Source organism: Aythya fuligula, chromosome 23, assembly GCF_009819795.1.
Source record: "Aythya fuligula isolate bAytFul2 chromosome 23, bAytFul2.pri, whole genome shotgun sequence".
Taxonomy (NCBI): Eukaryota; Metazoa; Chordata; class Aves; order Anseriformes; family Anatidae; genus Aythya; species Aythya fuligula.
Genome location: NC_045581.1, coordinates 4468700 through 4483955, shown reverse-complemented (window position 1 = coordinate 4483955; position 15256 = coordinate 4468700). Strand labels below are relative to the sequence as shown.

Sequence of the window (15256 nt, the reverse complement as noted above, 5' to 3'; positions counted from 1 at the left end):
ATCACAACATACAACCTCGTTTGTCAGATGCATCTCAGACTGACAGCCTCTGCAGACACCGGCAGTCAGCTGTCACAGAAACAGCTAGGAGGTAATCTACATAAATCTACTGCAGCCTCTGTCATCCCACAGCAGACGCTCATCCTTTCCTTAAAATCAGAAGTCAGTGATGTCCCTAAGGAAGACGCATAGGCTGAACACTAACAGGAGGCACTAGCTAATAAAGTTTACCTACAGTACCTCATTGACTGGAACCTAAATACTGGGAAAGTGAAGTTGACTTTAAATAATCCAGAGGCAAAAAGTGAATATCTAGAGCTGAGAGAGGAGTTTGTGGCTGGAAGCAAAGTTCTGGAAAGGGAAATTACGTGAAATGGCTCACCGTGCTGTGGATATGAAAACAAATGCCTTATGCTGAACCAATACTGTGATGAAACCCACTGCACCAGAAGCACACTGGCAAAATGAGTCAGTGACAGGTCACAGTGAGACAGAGCTACTCAAAGATGGGAAATGCTTCGCATGCAGAAGCAGCTGCATTGAGACTGCTGTACATTTGCTAAATAAACTGCATTCTTGGCTCATCTGCCAAACCAGTATCTTAACTGCATCATCTGCTTTATCTTAAACTGAGGCAGGAGGAGCCCATTTCTCACTTTCCTAGCAAGGAGATGGCCAAGTGAAAAGCTCCAGAACAGTGGCACGTTGACTCACAGCAGCTAAGCTGCACTCTTGCACAAGGTCTGTAGGGGATGCAAAGAGCAGAAGCCGCTCATCCAGCCACAAGAGCCACTGTTGCAGCAGGCTGGAGGGCAGGATCAGCACCAGCAGCACTCCAGGGCCCTGAAGCAACGTGGGGCATGCAGGCAGAGAAGCAGCTTACAGCCATGCCAGCAAACCAGCTGAGCACCCCACCAGCCCCCAGTATGCGTGCTCAGAGCAGAACCTGCCTCATTTTCCCTCTGCTTAATGCCCTTCCTTTGACAAACGCTGATTTCATCAGCCGTGACACCCTGAAGCCATACCAAAGCCAAGAGGGTGATGTTATTTTTCTTTGCAATTAAAACTGCATATTAAGTACCATTCCACAAACAGTCGTCAGCTGATGGGGAAGAACTGGCAGCACCAGTCCTGCGCAGCCAGCAGCCTCCAAAGGCCCTCCGAACACAGCTCTCTGTAGGTTGAGCAGTGCCCTCCGGTGGTCAAATGGATTCTCTGGGGTTTGAGACACATTTTGCCCCCTCCCAAAAAAAAAGATAAGAAACATGTACTCAAGCACATCTACAGTCTATCTGGAGGCACATTTTTTTTTTATTTGACCTTCTCTGACAAGTTACAGCTTTTACCAGGTAAGTTACAGACACGAATCCCATCACTTCCCATGAACATTACAAAGGATCAGTCTCAGCCAAAAGAAGAGGACCCTAACTGGCACCAGCTGCTGCTGCCACAGAACATGAAGTTTTAAGACTCAATTAAACATATCAGTATTTGTTACAAGCAAGTCATTTTAATTGGTACAGACATGTCTTTCTCAGAATACTGTAACACACTTGAAAACTGCCTGTATCAGATGTCAGGTGTTTATGCTAGATCTGTGTACCTTTGTAACTACATTTACAAGCCACATTTGTTCCTTCCTCTTCAATGTACAGGTGGGATAAAAGCAAACATGTTGCTCAGAAGCACAATGCACAAACTGTTTTTAATTCCTGACTTGACATCTTTATTTATTGCTAAGGATGGTACCTAACAATCTTTATGTGGTATCAACCCACTGGACCTCAATGTTACATTTATTTGCAGTGCACTTCACCATTTGTTTACAAGTCAGTAAGTTTCAACTTTTTTTTTTGTATACAAAACACCCGTAGCAGGAAAAAGAAAGGATGCCTTTCATAGTTGAAGATGCTGACTCCCTTCTATTGTTGACTTGTTCAGCTCAACCTCTTCTTCAGACGCTGTCCATCTCCATTTGAAAACGGAACAGTCCAAGCATTTCCTACCAAGGCCAATTCATTCAGCTTCCAAAACGTAGCAGTAAAGCTTTTTCAACTCATCTTCCTTTTTGTGGTTATCTCTGAATATACCAGACACTCACAGAAGCTGGTCAACATCAGTCCTTCCTTGGATTTTCCATCTGGAGCCTGGTTAGCAGGGCAGCTGTCACTGGTTGTCCAAGTAGAGAGAGACCTTAAGGAGAACATCTGAGTTGGGGAAGAAAAAATAAACCATTAGTTTAATGCATTTGTGTTCTGTACCTGCAAAAACTTAAGTTAAAACAATGAAGTAAAATGCACATAATGCTAACTACACAGAGCTCGTGAAATGGATCACCAATCCCCATTATAATGGGAGAAAAGACACCACTCCCAGATGATCCTTGGGTGTAAAGGCTAGTATTTACCATCAAATCTTTCACAAAACCTGAGCATGGCCTGCAAAGAACCAGTGCAAAGGGAGCAAGCTCACCCACTGCTACTGAGCCCAACGCAGGAGCTGGGTGGTAGGAAGGCCCTCAGCCTCCCGGGCTAATAAACACCCTTTGGGTCTGCCACGTTAGGAGCTACCTTGAACAGTGTCTTCCTCGTACCGCTCCAGAATCCTCTTCCAGGCCTGCGGGAGAGCTTCCATATCTTCTGGGCTGTCGCAGTTGATGCTCAGCAGTAACAGCTTGCTCTCCAGGTACCTGCAGGCTCCATAAGGCCAACACACACACAAAGCAGCACCCGCCACCCCCCATGCAAAACCCCCACCGCAAGGATACAGGTGCCGGTAGTACCGCTCCACATCCTGCAGCCCTTCCAGCACATCAGCCAGCGACGGGCGGCGAGCCCCACGCCGCAGGGTTTCGTCCAGCCCCAGCTCCGCCGCTTTCTCCTCGTAGACCCGCAGAACGGAGGCAGCGCCGGTCCCGACGGCGTCCCTCAGGGCGCGGAGCTCCTCCCTGCGGGGCACAGCTCAGCCCAGCCTCATCCCCCGGCACCCAGCCCGGCCCCGGAGCCTCCTCCCCTCACCGCCGCCGGCCCAGCTCCTCCAGCAGCGCCTCGGCCGCCCCGCGCTGCTTCCTCCACAGCCGCTCCTGCAGCTCCCCGAAGGCCCCGAGGGGCGAGGAGCCCCACGCCAGCCTCCGCGCCGCCCGCAGCTGCTCCGCCAGCCCGGCGAGAGACACCAGCAGCGGCTCCCACGAGGCCAGCGCCTCCCTCCGCGCCGCCTCCTGCCGCTCCGCCACCGCCGCCCACTCCCGCAGCGCCGCCGCCATCACGCCCGCGGCCGCCGCCATCTTGGCGTCTTCCCGGAAGTGCTCTCCGCTTGCACGTCATCAAGCCGCGGCGCGCTCGGACGGCGGCGCGGCCAATCAGGGCTCGGCTCTGATTGGCCGCGCGGCGCTCGCCGCGTTCTGATTGGGCGGAGAGGGGGGCGGGGCTTGCGTTTAAACGCGGCGCGGGCGGCGGCGGTGGCTTAGGGGTGGTGGGAGGGGGTCGGGGCTGGGTGGGCTCCGCACGGCGGCAGCTCCAGGCCCCGCGGCCTCGCCATGGCGCCCTCACGCAAGAAGGCGGCCGGAGGGGCCCGCAGCAGGAAGCTGGCTGCCTTCCTCAAGGACTTCGACCGCGAGGGTGGGGGCTGGGAACGGGTTTTGGGGAGGGGATGTCACTGGGCCTGGTTCTTTTTGGGGTTTGGGGTTGGGGGGGGGGTGTCTGGGCCCGTTATTGGGGGGAGGGACCCGGTTTGGGGGGGATGGGTTTGGAGGGGGGATGGCCGAGCCTGATTTTTGGGGGTGAGGGTGGTCCTGGGCCCAGTTTTTTGGGGGGTGGGAGTGGTAGGGGTGGTCCTGGGCCCGGTTTTTGGAAGGGGGCGGCCCAAGGCCTGTTTTGGGTGTGGGGGGGTTGCAGCAGCATCGGGCCCCTTAGTTTAGGGAAGAGGGAATCGGGCCTGTTTGTTTGGGGAGGGGGGAGCAGCCCAGGCCCTGTTTTGGGCTCGGGGTGGTGGGCCTATTTTTTTTTTGTTGGGGGGGGTGGTGAAGAGAGGTGCTGGGTCTGTTTGGGAGGGGGGGGAGGGGCTTGGCAATTGAGCCTGTTTTTGGGGGAAGGTGGGCAATGGTGGCTCTGGGACTGTTTTTTTTTTGTTTTGTTTTTTTTGGAGGGGTGTTTCTGGGCCCATTTTTTTTGGATTGGGGGGTGTCTTGGGCCCAGAGCTGAGTATGACCCTGTGCCCCTGTCCCTGTAGTGAGGAGCCGGGTCGATCAGCTGCAGACAAATGGGCAGCGCCTGGTCAAGGAGGCAGAGAACCTGTACAACATCGAGATCCTCCGGCTGCCCATGGCACTCCGTGAGATGAACTGGCTCGAGTACTTTGGTATGGGGAGTGCTGGGCTGGTGGGGGCATTCCTTCCTTTGCTAAATGGGCAGCAAAAGCTTGAGGCAAGTGGACTTGCACACGCAGAAAAACTGTGGTGTCTGGGAGTGCTGGTATCCATCTGAGGTTGCTCATGCACTGCTAGGAAAACTGCTTTGTGCTGCTTCTTGTTCTAGTGCAGTGTTAAAATATAGCTGTATATTTTGTACGAGCTGTTGGGGATCACTTCTAAAAATGAAATGTTTTCTTTCTAGCTAAAGGAGGGAGTAAAAAGGTCTTGGAAGCGGCAGTGACAGTAAGTATTCAACACAAATATTAAACTGGCTTGGTGGCGTCATATAGCCCTGTAGGAAACAAAGGGGTTCTTGAATCTGTAGGAGTGTTGCAGTAATATGGGTTACATTAATAATTTTGTAAATGCTGCTTTAATACTTATCAGTAAGAGATGTTTCTTGTATCCAGTATAAGATTTGCCTGCTGCTCATACTGCTCCTTGGCTGGCATGCTTGACTTCACTCATGTGTACCCAAAGGAACACACAGTCTTCAGTACACCAAAGCATTTCTAAATTGGTTGATCAGTAGGGAAATCTAATACAAAGTGACATCCCTAATAATAGGGACAGTAGGGACAGTCCCCATCTGAGCTCAACAGAAGTATGTGAAGGTGTTTTTGCTGTAATACTCTTAAGGATTTGGTCAACAACTTCTGTTTCAGATCTATGCTACTGATAATCCTAACAGTACTATGACTTTTTAATTTTAGGCAGACTTGGAAATAAGGGAAATAAACAAGTTAACAGCAGAAGTTATCCAGACTCCTTTAAAAGTCATCAAGAAAGGTCAGTTTGTTTCTAAGCATTGTGATGAGCTCAATAAGAGGAAAGCATGTCATGGTTAACATACTGTGAATAATAATTCAGTTCTTAAAGCTTTCAATATCTTTAAAGATGTGGAAGCAATTCTACCTTCATTCCTGCTATCTGAAGTAGCTTTACTTCTGTCAAAATGTTCAAAATGGTGTTCTGTCCACCATTTTCATTGGAATTCAGATTTTAGAAGCAAATTGTTGCCAAAAATGCATGTACTAGCTTAATTTTTACCTTAAGTGGTAGTCCATAATGTAAAATTAGTGTTCTCAACTTGGATAATGCTTTCTCCTTCTAGTAGAGAAATCTAAACAGGTTATTGAAGCCATTGAAGAAGCAGCAGAGTCTCCTTTGCTTCCTGTAGCAAAGAGAGCAAAACATGATACCCAAGTTGTTCCAACGCTAGAAGTTGAAAATACTAATCCAAGAACAGGAAAGGTAAATGACTACTTCATGATTATTTTATTCCCAAGATATAAGCTACTTACTGAGTTGATGATGCTTTTACCAATAGTAACATAATTTTTTTAATATATCCATTTTGCTCTGGGCAATAATAAGTAAATGAACAGGACTGAGTCAGATTAAAAGTTCACATATCTTCCTTAAGTTCTACAGCTGAACTTGAGAGAGAATATAAAACTACTGCTTGAATGGGGATGGTCTCATAAGTTTGTATGGGGTTTGTTTTGGACTCTTGTGATTTTAAAAAGGAGCCTATTGAGTCAAATATTTTGTATGGAAGCATTTATTCCATATTTGGAACTCCTCTGCCATGTGAGAGGGCATTAACTGATTTGGGAATTAATGTTTCAGATGAGGGCATCTATTAAAAAAGCACCAGTGTCCAGGAGCAGAAGAGCTCCTTCAGCAAGAGTGAAACGCATGAGTAAAAGGTAAGAAAAGACATCCCTTACTACAGGATTTCAAAAATGGAGACCAAGTATAGATTGCTTATTTATCTTTTACGTGTAATGGAGTGTGGCTTAGTAGGCTGGCTGATGTAGGCATGCCATGCTGGGGACAGAGTGGGGAGGCAGTGGAAATGATGTGACAGTGATGGAAAGCGGTCAACTTCTCTTGTAATGACCAGCTATCCCTAGCTTTGGGTTGCCCTGGATTGGTAAGAATCTCCAATCATCTCACCTAAAACTTTGATAAGACACCACTTGTGTATCTTAAGATGATTTTTTTCTGAGCAATAGGGCTTTATTTATTTTCTTTTAAACAGGTCAAGCAAAAACAACTTCATCACTCCAGCTACTGGCCGAATGGTTGATCTCTGTGTTCAGGGCGGTACTTCCATTGTCACACCCAGGTTTGATTCCAGGTCTGTGTTCTATTAATTTATTCTGTTAATCTGTTATATAGAGGAGTGCCTTGCTGCTTGCTTTATGTATCAATCATCTTTATGTGGAACATTCCCCAGTGTCTCTTTGAACCTGAAATACAACTTTTAGTCGAAGTGTTTTAAGCGATTGCAGTAAAACTTTTTACCCATAACTTCTGTTTCAGAATTTTCAAGACCCCGGGTTTGCGCACACCTGCAGTAAATGAACGAGTTTATACCATCTCTGCCAATGGCAGCCCCCTCGCTGATGGCAATGATATCTTCATTACAGTCCCTGTCGGAGGAGGAGAGGTAAAGTCAGGAACTTCAATCTGTCCAATCCATGCTGATAGGATAGCCTGTAAATTCTTGGGTGTTTTATCAGTTTCTACTGACTCTTGGCCATCCACTCTTGTCTGTTTACTTGTTCCACTACAGGTTATCGGGGAATAGATGTAGGTTAAAAAGAACCTTAAAAACTATCAGTCAGAAGTGGGAGCTGGCCTAAGCAGAACGTAGTGTGATGTTTTTCTGTGCATTTATGTATAATTAAAAATAGCTTCTGCGGGCAGTTATGTTGGTACGCTGAAATGCAGGTATGAGGTGAGCTTCTGGTCAAACTGGATGTAGATCTTTGCTTGTACATGGTCTTCTAGTATGCATGGATTTCTTTATTTTTTTCGTTTTCTGACTGCTGCAGCTACCCAAACAGGAAACCTAAGATTTGGTTTTGGTGTTTTTACAGAGTATTCGTTTAACAGCGAGTGATTTGACCAAGAAGAATCTTCTTCATTTGAATCCGGAGGCACAAGGAATTATGAAGAAGCTATCAGTAAGTCTACTTTTAATCTAGTACTGAAGTTATAATGCGGTGTTGTCTCTGTCATTAGCCACTGGACTATTGAATTGTAATAGCTCTTTATTTTTTTTCCCCCTTGTCTTGATCTTGGCTCATGTCACTGATCAAGAGAGAACATGAACTGAAAATGGAAGGATGGGAATACCTTTATTTCACATCTAGCTTATTCTAAACCATGCAGTTGTTGGAAAACTTATTGATGTTTTGAAAAACAAAATGTATTCCACTTCAGGCAGGAGTTCTAAGTGTCTGTGGGATATAATAACTCTTAAGACTGCTGATGGATTTCTCTTTCTTCTTAGGTTCGTCTCGCACAAGCTTGCAGTGGTACAAAAACCCACCGATGAAACTTGATGAATGTTGGCATCCCTCTGTAAATATGGAACTTTACATTTAGGACTGCTGCCTTTAGTTCTTCTAATCTGTCTTCCTTCTATTAGCTTACAGAATGGAAGTTAGGAATTCTTTTTATACCTGTAATATGTGCTGAGATTAGAATGCATTTTTTACTTTTCAACAATTTAAAAAAAAAAAAACCAACAACAACCTGAATACTTTATTTCCTGTTTACTCTAAGGTGGAGACCAAGGCACAGTTACCTTGGGCTTGCAAACCAGCAAGCTGAGTAGAAAGGCTATTGTGGTATCTTGCAAAAGACATAAGCAGTGGACGCAAGTGACTGGAGTTCACTTCTGTCTGGGAAAAGAAACCAACAGATCGGATTTGTTGCATTTCCTTTCAGGCATGGCCTTTCCCCACTGGTGGTTTTAAAAGTGATGACTATCTCAGTATAGTATTGAGATATCTCAAGGCAAGTTACAGGTGCCTGGGACTAAATGGAAAGTTTCTTATTGTTTATGGTGCTGCCATGAATTTTAAATATTTTGGTTATGAGGTTTTATAGTGGACATATTCATTTTATTGTTTTAAAAGAAATAAAAAAATCACTGGTGGTTTAACAAAATCCATCAGCTAGACTTCTGGCTAATCAGATGCTGTAAGCTGTAGCTGTAAGGTTATTCAGTGATGTCTCTAATGTGAGAGAACTGCTTTTCCTGTATACTTCTCAAAAGCTTTAGGAGAAGACATTCCCCTGAAATTGAATGTAGACAGGGAAGAAGGAAGTTGAGACTAGTCAAATATTGTTTTTCCTGTCTACCCATTTAAATTGAATTGATTCACTGCATTTCTTAGAGGTGAATCCAACTAATACTATTTAAACTGAATAAAACAACTTCAGTCAATAATTGTAATTTTCATCATTGCTTATAGGAAATAAATCTTGCTTCATTCCAAATTCAGGAAAACTCACCTTTAAGACTTCCCCAAGAAGCTGTATGTAACAGGAACTCTTATCTGGCTTAATGCTTTGTGAGATGATGCCAGAGTAGTCTTGTATTTGCTTTCCTGTAACAACAGTCTTTTTTAACAGCTCAGAAAGGGCAGAGCTCCCTATGAAGCACTAGCTATCTATGACAAGATGGCATTATGTTTTATAGTGCAAAAGATGTCTCAAAACCCAGGGTTTCATTTTCACTGTGAGTCTTTGTGGGAGAGGACGCATATCTTGTCTATGAAATAAATGTGTAATTCCTTAACAGTGTCATTAGCTTTGCTTCCTAAAGTGTTACTCTCTACTAATCAAAGTCAGATGTGTAAAATGGCATCTGCAAGGGACAGCCTGATAATCCTCCCTCTGTTTCAGCTGGGGGAGTTAACACAAAGATGATAAGGTGTTCATGGTAAAAAAAATTTAGCTTTGCTAACTTTGTCTAAGAACTTTATTTCTAAAAGTAAGCCTATTTATTCCTTAGCTGGCTCTTTCCAAAGATACCTTTTCACCCTTGATTCAAGCCACTTTGCAGAGACTATGGAGGATATTTGGAGTTTAGCTTCTGCCAAAGCCAATCCTGCAGCATGATTTAAAAAAAAAAAAAAAGACTGGGAAACGCTGCTATCAGATGCAACTTAATGTGTTGGTGTAAATTTTTGTAGCCAATGAGCTAGGGAAAAAAATATAGAACAGCATTCGTATATGAATTTAATTTAAAAAAACAAATGTGTCACAATGCAAGCCTCAGCTATGCACCACGCCATTTGGAAATCACTTTATTGGGTTTTGGTAGCTTCCAAGTCTTAACTGCAGGTGGCAATATTGTAAACTACTAGGCTACAAGTATTTCATTTACTGTCTTTGATTTCTGCTAGTATTCATTTTAAAATTACTTGAGCAGTTGCATTTTGTTTAACAAAACTCCCTCACTTCTGTTCAATTCAAGGATTCCTGGGGCAATACAGGGAACCTGGTTGACTTTTTCTGTGTATTGGTGGAGTATTGTGTGTATTTGTATATTACTTGTGTGCTAGCCTAGCTGTACTCTGAATCGTGTAGTGGGAAACAAAAAGCAATGCAGCAAAAACACTGTCTGGTTGGAAGAGGCTGCATCCCTCGCTGGCAGGAGCAGTTCAGCCTACAGAAAGAGACTGGCATTAGCTTGTCATCTAAGCTGCTGCTAGGTCTGGTGCTATGGGCATGGCTTCAGGCACTGCCCTCAAAATAGACCCAGTCTTGAAGGGAGAGCTAGAGGACATTGAGGCGTTCTCAGGATTTCATTTTTTTGTATGTTCCTCCCAAGAACCGAACTGTGAGGGAGTGTTTGTGCCTTTTGTTAATAGGTGAGGCTCTTCAGAAGGAATTAAGGTCCTGTGTTTTGCGTCTGATGCCATAAGAAATAAAGTTTTCCTGGTTGTAATTTTCACTATAGTTCTCAGCCCTGTGTAGAATTCTTAATGGCTTTCTTGTAGGAAGGGTGGTTTGGGGAGTAATGGCTGAGGTTTGATAAAAGATTGCTGAACACTGATGCTTTTTAGATCAAAACCACAGAGCTGAACTAGTGCTCTTTGAAAATAACTCTCCTTTGTGACAAAGCAAGCTTGAAAAGGAGAGCTTGTGGAGCTTCCAGCAGGGAGCAAACAAGCAGCAGGGAGTGTCTGGTGAACAACTCCAGTCTTGCAGGGGGAATAATGTCTGTGCCTTCCCTGGCTGGCTGAGATGTCTCCCTCCGGACAGGAGCTCCTGTGTGCCCCAAGCAGTAAGTTGTGCTGGGAGGCTTCCTGCAAGTCTCTTTCACTGCAGCTTTGCTCTGGGCACACCAACTCCAAAGTTCACATTTTCATTATGAATTTGGGCTGAACCTATTAATCTAGAGAAATAATGAGCAGAATAGGTACCTGGTGAGGTGCCTTCCCCGGGATGTGCTGACATTGAACTCCCTCAAAGGGCCTGTGTTAGATAATGATCCTAATAGGTGGCTCCTCCAGGCAATTTGATAGATGTGCACTATCAAGCATTGTCAGAAATAGCTCCGTATACAAAGCAAGCGTTTATCATCATGGACACCTTGCAGGTGGTCACTGATTCGGTGACATTGTAAGAAATAAATAGATAACAATCCCCTGCTTGCAGATGGAAGGGATGATAGTTTAGAACAAATTAGAGCTGTCTCTAGGCAATTTTTTCATAGAGGAGTTTTTGATTTGAAGGTGCAGGACAGTAGCTCCTCTGGGTGACCTGTATAATTCCACCTAAACCCTGTGTTCACTGGGTCAGCTGAACGCATAAGAAAAGGGGGAAAAAAATCCTTAGCATCATTAAAAGAGGCACGGAGGAACTGTTTTTCTTCTAATTTCTAAATTCTTTCTTAGATAAGTGAAGAGAACTGCAAATTAAAAGGTGAAATTCCTGTCTGGAAACACCTGCTGTTTTGGTGACTTGGGTTGAACAGACAGTTCAGCCTCTCTGAACTTCTTATTCAGTGGCAGTGTCCACAGCTCGCAGTTCAGATATTCTGCAGACAAAAAATTCACTCGTTTATGGAATTTGAGTCACTTGGGGAAAATCAGCACACAGCTCACAACCTCAGGGATCAGGGGAATAACAAGAAAAATGAACTTTCAAAAAAAGGCACTTGTTTAATCAATAGAATCAAAAGGATAGCTTGTCCTCATCAGGGTGTTCCTGGAGTGACTCGATGGGTGCGTTCCACTCCCACCCCGGTGTTTTTTCCACACCAGCTGAACTCCAGTCTGCAGCAGTGATGTCACCGCAGCTCTGATCCAACTTGAATCCTTCCAGCAGCGTTCACAGCTGAGCAGCGAGCAGCTTTTAATGAGGCAAAAAGATCATCTCCATTAAGGAGATGAGGCTGTGGGTTGTACTGACAGTGGTTTTTTATCCGGATCCCAGGCTCTCTGCAGTAACCCTGCTGCAGCAGGCTCCAGCCGGCATCCCTCGTGTGCTCATTGTGTTCAGCCCCTGCCTGCTTCCCGCCAGGCTCTCTTCATTCTGGGCAAAATCCTGCTGGAAGCACTCGGCCGGGGGCCAGGGGCAGCTTCCAGCAGCTCGTTGTGACTGCTGAGATGCTTCACTATTAAATTCAGCCCAGGTCTTGCGTTTGATTGCTTTACAGTGCACAGCTGGGGTAGTCCAAGGACGGAGCGTTAACCCAGATGTTGTGGCTTGCTGAGGGGCTTGAGTGCTGAGCCTGAAGTTTGGCTTTTAATGTGTGGGTGGTGGAGGGTGGGAGGTGAAAACAATTACTCAAATTAACAGGCTTGTAAGTGTTTTGCAATTTAAGCTTCTGTAACTTTGCTTTTTTCTTTCTCCTCTTTTTCTCCCCCCTGTCCTAACTGAGAAAGATTTAACATTTAATTAACCTGACATCACTTAGCAGTTGGGCACGCAATTAGGTAACAGATATTAATTAGGAGATGCGACTGGTGGGGACTTTCCCAAGCTGGGATCTTGCAGCACAGAGGCTGAGCGGTGCCTCGGAGGGGCTGTGCAGCCAGGCGCCGTGCTGCGCCGGTCCCCCGGGACCCTGCAGCCTTTCATCCCATCCTGTGTCGTGTGTCACAGGCGGCGAGGACTTCAGAAACCAAATCAAACAGCCGTGTTTGCTATGGATTTAGCTGCAGCTTCTTCTCCTCTAATTGATTGTACTGCGGGGCTCCGGAGGAGCGCTGGAGCTGCCTGGTGAGCCTTGCTGCGATGCTTGCTCATCTCCTCCGTGCGTGCGTGCTCAGGAGCAGGGCAGGGGCTCTCTCCTGGCACGCACCCGATGGTTTTGCAGGGATGTGTGGTTTAGGAGAGAGGTCTTCTTGCACCTTTCCTGAAGGAGCTGCTCCCCACCTGGAGCTAAGGATGCCAAAAGCCTCACAAGGGGCACAGCTCACCCCAGGGCTCGGTTTGGGTGACAGCTGGGTCTCTGGGGGTACAGGGAGTGGTGCTGCAAGGCACAAAGGCAGGGTGGGGGTTGGGGTTGCTTGGTGGAAAGGGTCCCTAGCAGGGGAGCTGCTGAGATAGAAGAGAGTTTTGTTTGCAAGACTCTGGTTTGAGGGAGCTGTGTAAGAAGCCAGAGGGGCTGCAGCTTAGTTCCTAGGTAGGAAAGACTCACAGATGAGGTCCTGGGAAGCTGCCTTGCTCTGTGAGGTCTGGAGGTGTGCAGCACCCTGGTGCATCTCTGCTGGTCCCACGCTGGCCACCATGAGGAGGATGGCAAATGGTCACAGCCTGTCTGTATGGTCTGCCAGTGGCTGCCTGGCAGAACAAGAAGGGCTTTGCCCTCCCTGCACCACCTGCCTCTACATGCCAGAATATTTCAAAGGTCTGAGGGAGAAGTCCCTTGCCTAAATAGCTGAGTTCTCTGAAAAGGAAAGGATGAGCACAGCTTCTGTCCAGCTGCAAAACTGTCCTGCGGGGGCAGGCAGAGAGCTGGGGGATGAAACCGCCTGTGCTGAGCCCCATCCAGCAAGAAGAAGGCTTGTGTTGCCGTACTGCAAGCCCTTTCTTAAAACATAAATCAATATTGCCTTCTGTGAGAGGTGGTCACAAGGCAGGATGGGTCCTTGCCTTGCACCAGGAACAGGAGCCAAGGAAAGTTTGAGCTGTCAGGAGCCCAAAATGAGTATATCCAATTTATTCATAGATGGCAGCTTTCTTAAAGGCAGCCTTTCCTCCACAGCTGTGGTGCAAATCAGAGCCATATTGTCCAGTGAATCTCATTTACAGCAAGATAATATGAAAGCTGGTGTGGCTGGGCCTCGCTGTGGGGTTGCAGGGTGCCACTGCTCTGCTGTCACATCTGAGCTGGGGGAAAGCATAAATGTCCTCTTAAAATACAGCGGTGGGAACCAGAGCTTACAGGGTGCAGACTTCAGAGCGATTTCATCCCTGGCTCTGATGGGAGTGGGGATGAAATTTGCTCTTTTTCCCAGAAAATAAGTGCCCGTAAGCCATGGAACTTTACCCACCCCTCGCCCAGCAGCATTATTACGCTGAAAAATGGGATTAGACAGAATCGCTAATTTGAACATCACACACAGAGACCAAAATCCCAAGCACCCTCCCTGTCTCTCCAGGGAAAGATTTATTGCCTGCTAGAGTGTAATTAATCTAATTTCCCTTAATAAGGGTGAGCCACTTAATAGGAAAGTCATGTCCTCAAAGCTGGGTGCCGCCTCTCAGCCTGGCTGTGCCCAGGAGAGCAGCCAGGGGAGAGCTGTGGTTATCTTTGGGGAGGAAAAGATGCTCTTGCAGCACGATGTTCTCACGGTGCCGTCGTCGGCCGTGCTGCTCGCGTTGTGCAGCCTTGCAGCCACCGCCCGAGAGCAGCTTTCAAGGGAAAAAAATCGATATTTACCAGTTACGGGCCAATCTTCCTTCCAAAGTACAAAACCTGCTGATTTTGCGCAGTTCGGAGCCGCGCTGAGCTGGGGAGCAGATGCATTTTGTGCACAATTTGAACTGAATTCCTTTGCTGCAAAGCAGGGAGTGGAAACGTTAATAAGATGTAGCTGCTGTCGTGGGCTCGGCTGCCCCAAACACCAGCGGGTCCCTGCTCCAGGGGAGAAATGGGGTGGGGAAAGCGAGGGTGCATCCTTGGGGTCAGGGCGCAAGGCTGGTGGAAAGGAAAAGGATGATTTGTCCTTGTCTGCATCCCTCGTATAAATAGCACCGAGGGGGGTTTGTGTGCTAATTGCAGCCTGTCGGGGCTAGCTTAGCTCGTTACAGGCAGCAGCTGCCAGGGGGGCTGGAGGGCTCACCCCTGGAGGGAGGATGGGCAGCCGGGGAGCTCCTCAAGGGTCTCGGCAGCTGGGGAAATTGCTGGGCTTTAAAAAGATCCAGCACAGGGCTTTTTTAAAGCCCTTTTCTAGGGCTGGAGGCATACCTCATGCAGCTCAGCCATCCTAAACATGTAAAAATCAGGGGAGAGCTGGCTTGCACCATCCCTTTTCTGCCTCTCCCCGCTCTCAGGTGGTTTTGGCTCATCTGCGTGGGGAAGGTCAGATCCGGATCACTGGCAGGGTTCGTGTTTCCCAAGTGCTGAGACTTTGTGAGCAGCCACATGGTTTATCTGAAAGGGCTGCAGTCAGACGAAGCAGTTTTGGAGGAGCAAAAAGAAAGAAAGCAAAGCTCCGTAGCTGGACTTTGCTCCCAGCACTGAGGAGCCCCACAATTTCCTGCCAAGAAATGGTGAATTTTCCTCCTAGTTGTCCACAAAATAGTCCGTCTGGGGGTCCAGAAGCGGGAGGCAGGGGGGACAGTGACTAATGACAGCTCGTGTACCGGGGGCCCTCTCTCTGCTGCCACACAGCACAGCTGGGATGCGGTGGGAGAGGGGCGCGAGGCGGACGGAAAGCTCATTTCCCACCGAGGGTGACCTTGTGGCCCGCGAGCCTGGGAAGCTGAGGCCTGATGGCACTTGATTGATGGCATGCGAGGAGTCGTTCTCCCTCAATGTCAGTCAGCTCGCCTCCGCTGACTGCAAATGAAGGCACAAGG

At 47.2% G+C, this 15256-nt stretch overlaps 2 protein-coding genes across 2 annotated transcripts; one reads left to right on the top strand and one right to left on the bottom strand.

Moving 5' to 3' along the window:
* Nucleotides 1-1289: 1289 nt before the first annotated feature.
* C23H1orf109 (chromosome 23 C1orf109 homolog) lies at nt 1290-3283 on the bottom strand. The gene is made up of 4 exons (XM_032202474.1): nt 3018-3283; nt 2768-2947; nt 2571-2689; nt 1290-2207 (listed from the first exon to the last, which is right to left on the bottom strand). Exons 1-4 carry the CDS (start codon nt 3281-3283, stop codon nt 2167-2169), a joined length of 606 nt encoding a protein of 201 aa, XP_032058365.1. The 3' UTR covers nt 1290-2166.
* A 236-nt stretch (nt 3284-3519) lies between these two features.
* On the top strand, nt 3520-7941 carry CDCA8 (cell division cycle associated 8). Its single transcript, XM_032202218.1, has 10 exons — nt 3520-3617; nt 4228-4356; nt 4611-4651; nt 5122-5197; nt 5523-5662; nt 6041-6120; nt 6456-6554; nt 6740-6866; nt 7300-7386; nt 7716-7941. The coding sequence occupies exons 1-10, from the start codon at nt 3536-3538 to the stop codon at nt 7758-7760; spliced, it is 906 nt and encodes a 301-aa protein (XP_032058109.1). The 5' UTR covers nt 3520-3535; the 3' UTR covers nt 7761-7941.
* Nucleotides 7942-15256: the final 7315 nt, after the last annotated feature.

What these genes read in the sequence shown, in the direction of transcription:
- C23H1orf109 (XM_032202474.1), bottom strand. Translation starts at nt 3,283, where the DNA reads ATGGCGGCGGCCGCGGGCGTGATGGCGGCGGCGCTGCGGGAGTGGGCG. An exon ending in GAGGAGCTGGGCCGGCGGCG is followed by an intron (nt 2,948 to 3,017) that starts GTGAGGGGAGGA and finishes TGTGCCCCGCAG; the next exon opens with GGAGGAGCTCCGCGCCCTGA. An exon ending in GAGCGGTACTACCGGCACCT is followed by an intron (nt 2,690 to 2,767) that starts GTATCCTTGCGG and finishes TGGAGCCTGCAG; the next exon opens with GTACCTGGAGAGCAAGCTGT.
- CDCA8 (XM_032202218.1), top strand. Translation starts at nt 3,536, where the DNA reads ATGGCGCCCTCACGCAAGAAGGCGGCCGGAGGGGCCCGCAGCAGGAAG. An exon ending in ACACCCAGGTTTGATTCCAG is followed by an intron (nt 6,555 to 6,739) that starts GTCTGTGTTCTA and finishes CTTCTGTTTCAG; the next exon opens with AATTTTCAAGACCCCGGGTT. An exon ending in TCCCTGTCGGAGGAGGAGAG is followed by an intron (nt 6,867 to 7,299) that starts GTAAAGTCAGGA and finishes GTGTTTTTACAG; the next exon opens with AGTATTCGTTTAACAGCGAG.